Raw genomic sequence first — 948 nt, 5'->3', positions numbered from 1 at the left:
GCCGGGGGAGCGCAGCCCACGAGTTGTGTGTTTGTGTTTTGAGTTAGCCTGCAGCCTGCCGGCTGCGCGCCTGCTGCCGGCCTAGTTGGGGCAGGCGTGTGGGCCCCACTGGCCCGTGTGCTCCCCCATGCTGCGCCCACCCTGCTGCGCCGGTGCCCGCCCTGACTGCCGCCCCCACTTGCCGCCCTGCCCGCAGGTCGGGGCGCAGATGGGGTGCAGCAACGAGGTTCTGACGGTGGTCAGCATGCTCAGCGTGCCCTCCGTCTTCTTCCGCCCGCCAGACAGGTGCGGGGCGGCGGCTGCCCTAGCCTGCACAGCATCACCTGCACAGAACAGCCTGCATAGCCTGCATAGTGCAGCCTGCGGGGTGGTGGCTGCACCGCCCTTGCCGGCATCGCGCAGCCTCCCCACGACTGCCTGCACGGGACCCTCGCGCCGTCCCGCCCCCGGCCGCCTCCGCCCTAGCCGATCCTCCCCCCTCCACGCCGCCGCCGCCGCCGCCGCCACCACCACCACATCTTTGCTGCAGGGCGGAGGAGAGCGACGCGGCTCGCGAGAAGTTCTTTGTGCCGGAGAGCGACCACCTGACGCTGCTGCACGTGTACCAGCAGTGGAAGACGAACGGGTACCGCGCCGACTGGTGCAGTCAGCACTTTTTGCAGCACAAGGGCCTGAAGAAGGCCAAGGAAGTCAGGACGCAGCTGCTGGACATCATGCAGCAGCACAAGGTGCCCGTCATTTCCTGCGGTACCGACTGGGACACCGTGCGCAAGGTGAGGCGGCACGCATGCGCATGTGTGGGTATGCAATTGCGCAGGAGCGGGTGGGCGGGTGCGGGGCTGGGGCTGTTGGGAGCCCAGATGCTGCCGGGTGCGCCGCTGAGTAATTAGCCCTAATGCCGCAGCCCTGCAGCAACGCTCGCCCTCCCGGCGCCGGTGCCCTTGCGCC

General features: G+C 69.2%; 1 protein-coding gene across 1 annotated transcript in view; it reads left to right on the top strand.

The window, feature by feature from the left end:
• Nucleotides 1–948, top strand: part of CHLNCDRAFT_136277 (hypothetical protein) — a gene marked incomplete at both ends in the record, with an annotated part of 3,625 nt that overhangs the window by 1,696 nt on the left and 981 nt on the right. The window contains 2 exons of the mRNA XM_005842641.1: nt 197–285; nt 530–773. Of these exons, the coding sequence (XP_005842698.1) occupies nt 197–285; nt 530–773 (333 nt within the window). The remainder of the gene's footprint in view (nt 1–196; nt 286–529; nt 774–948) is intronic.

The sequence above is a fragment of the Chlorella variabilis genome (assembly GCF_000147415.1).
Source record: "Chlorella variabilis unplaced genomic scaffold CHLNCscaffold_159, whole genome shotgun sequence".
NCBI lineage: Eukaryota > Viridiplantae > Chlorophyta > Trebouxiophyceae > Chlorellales > Chlorellaceae > Chlorella > Chlorella variabilis.
This window is presented reverse-complemented; position numbering and strand designations above follow the sequence as displayed.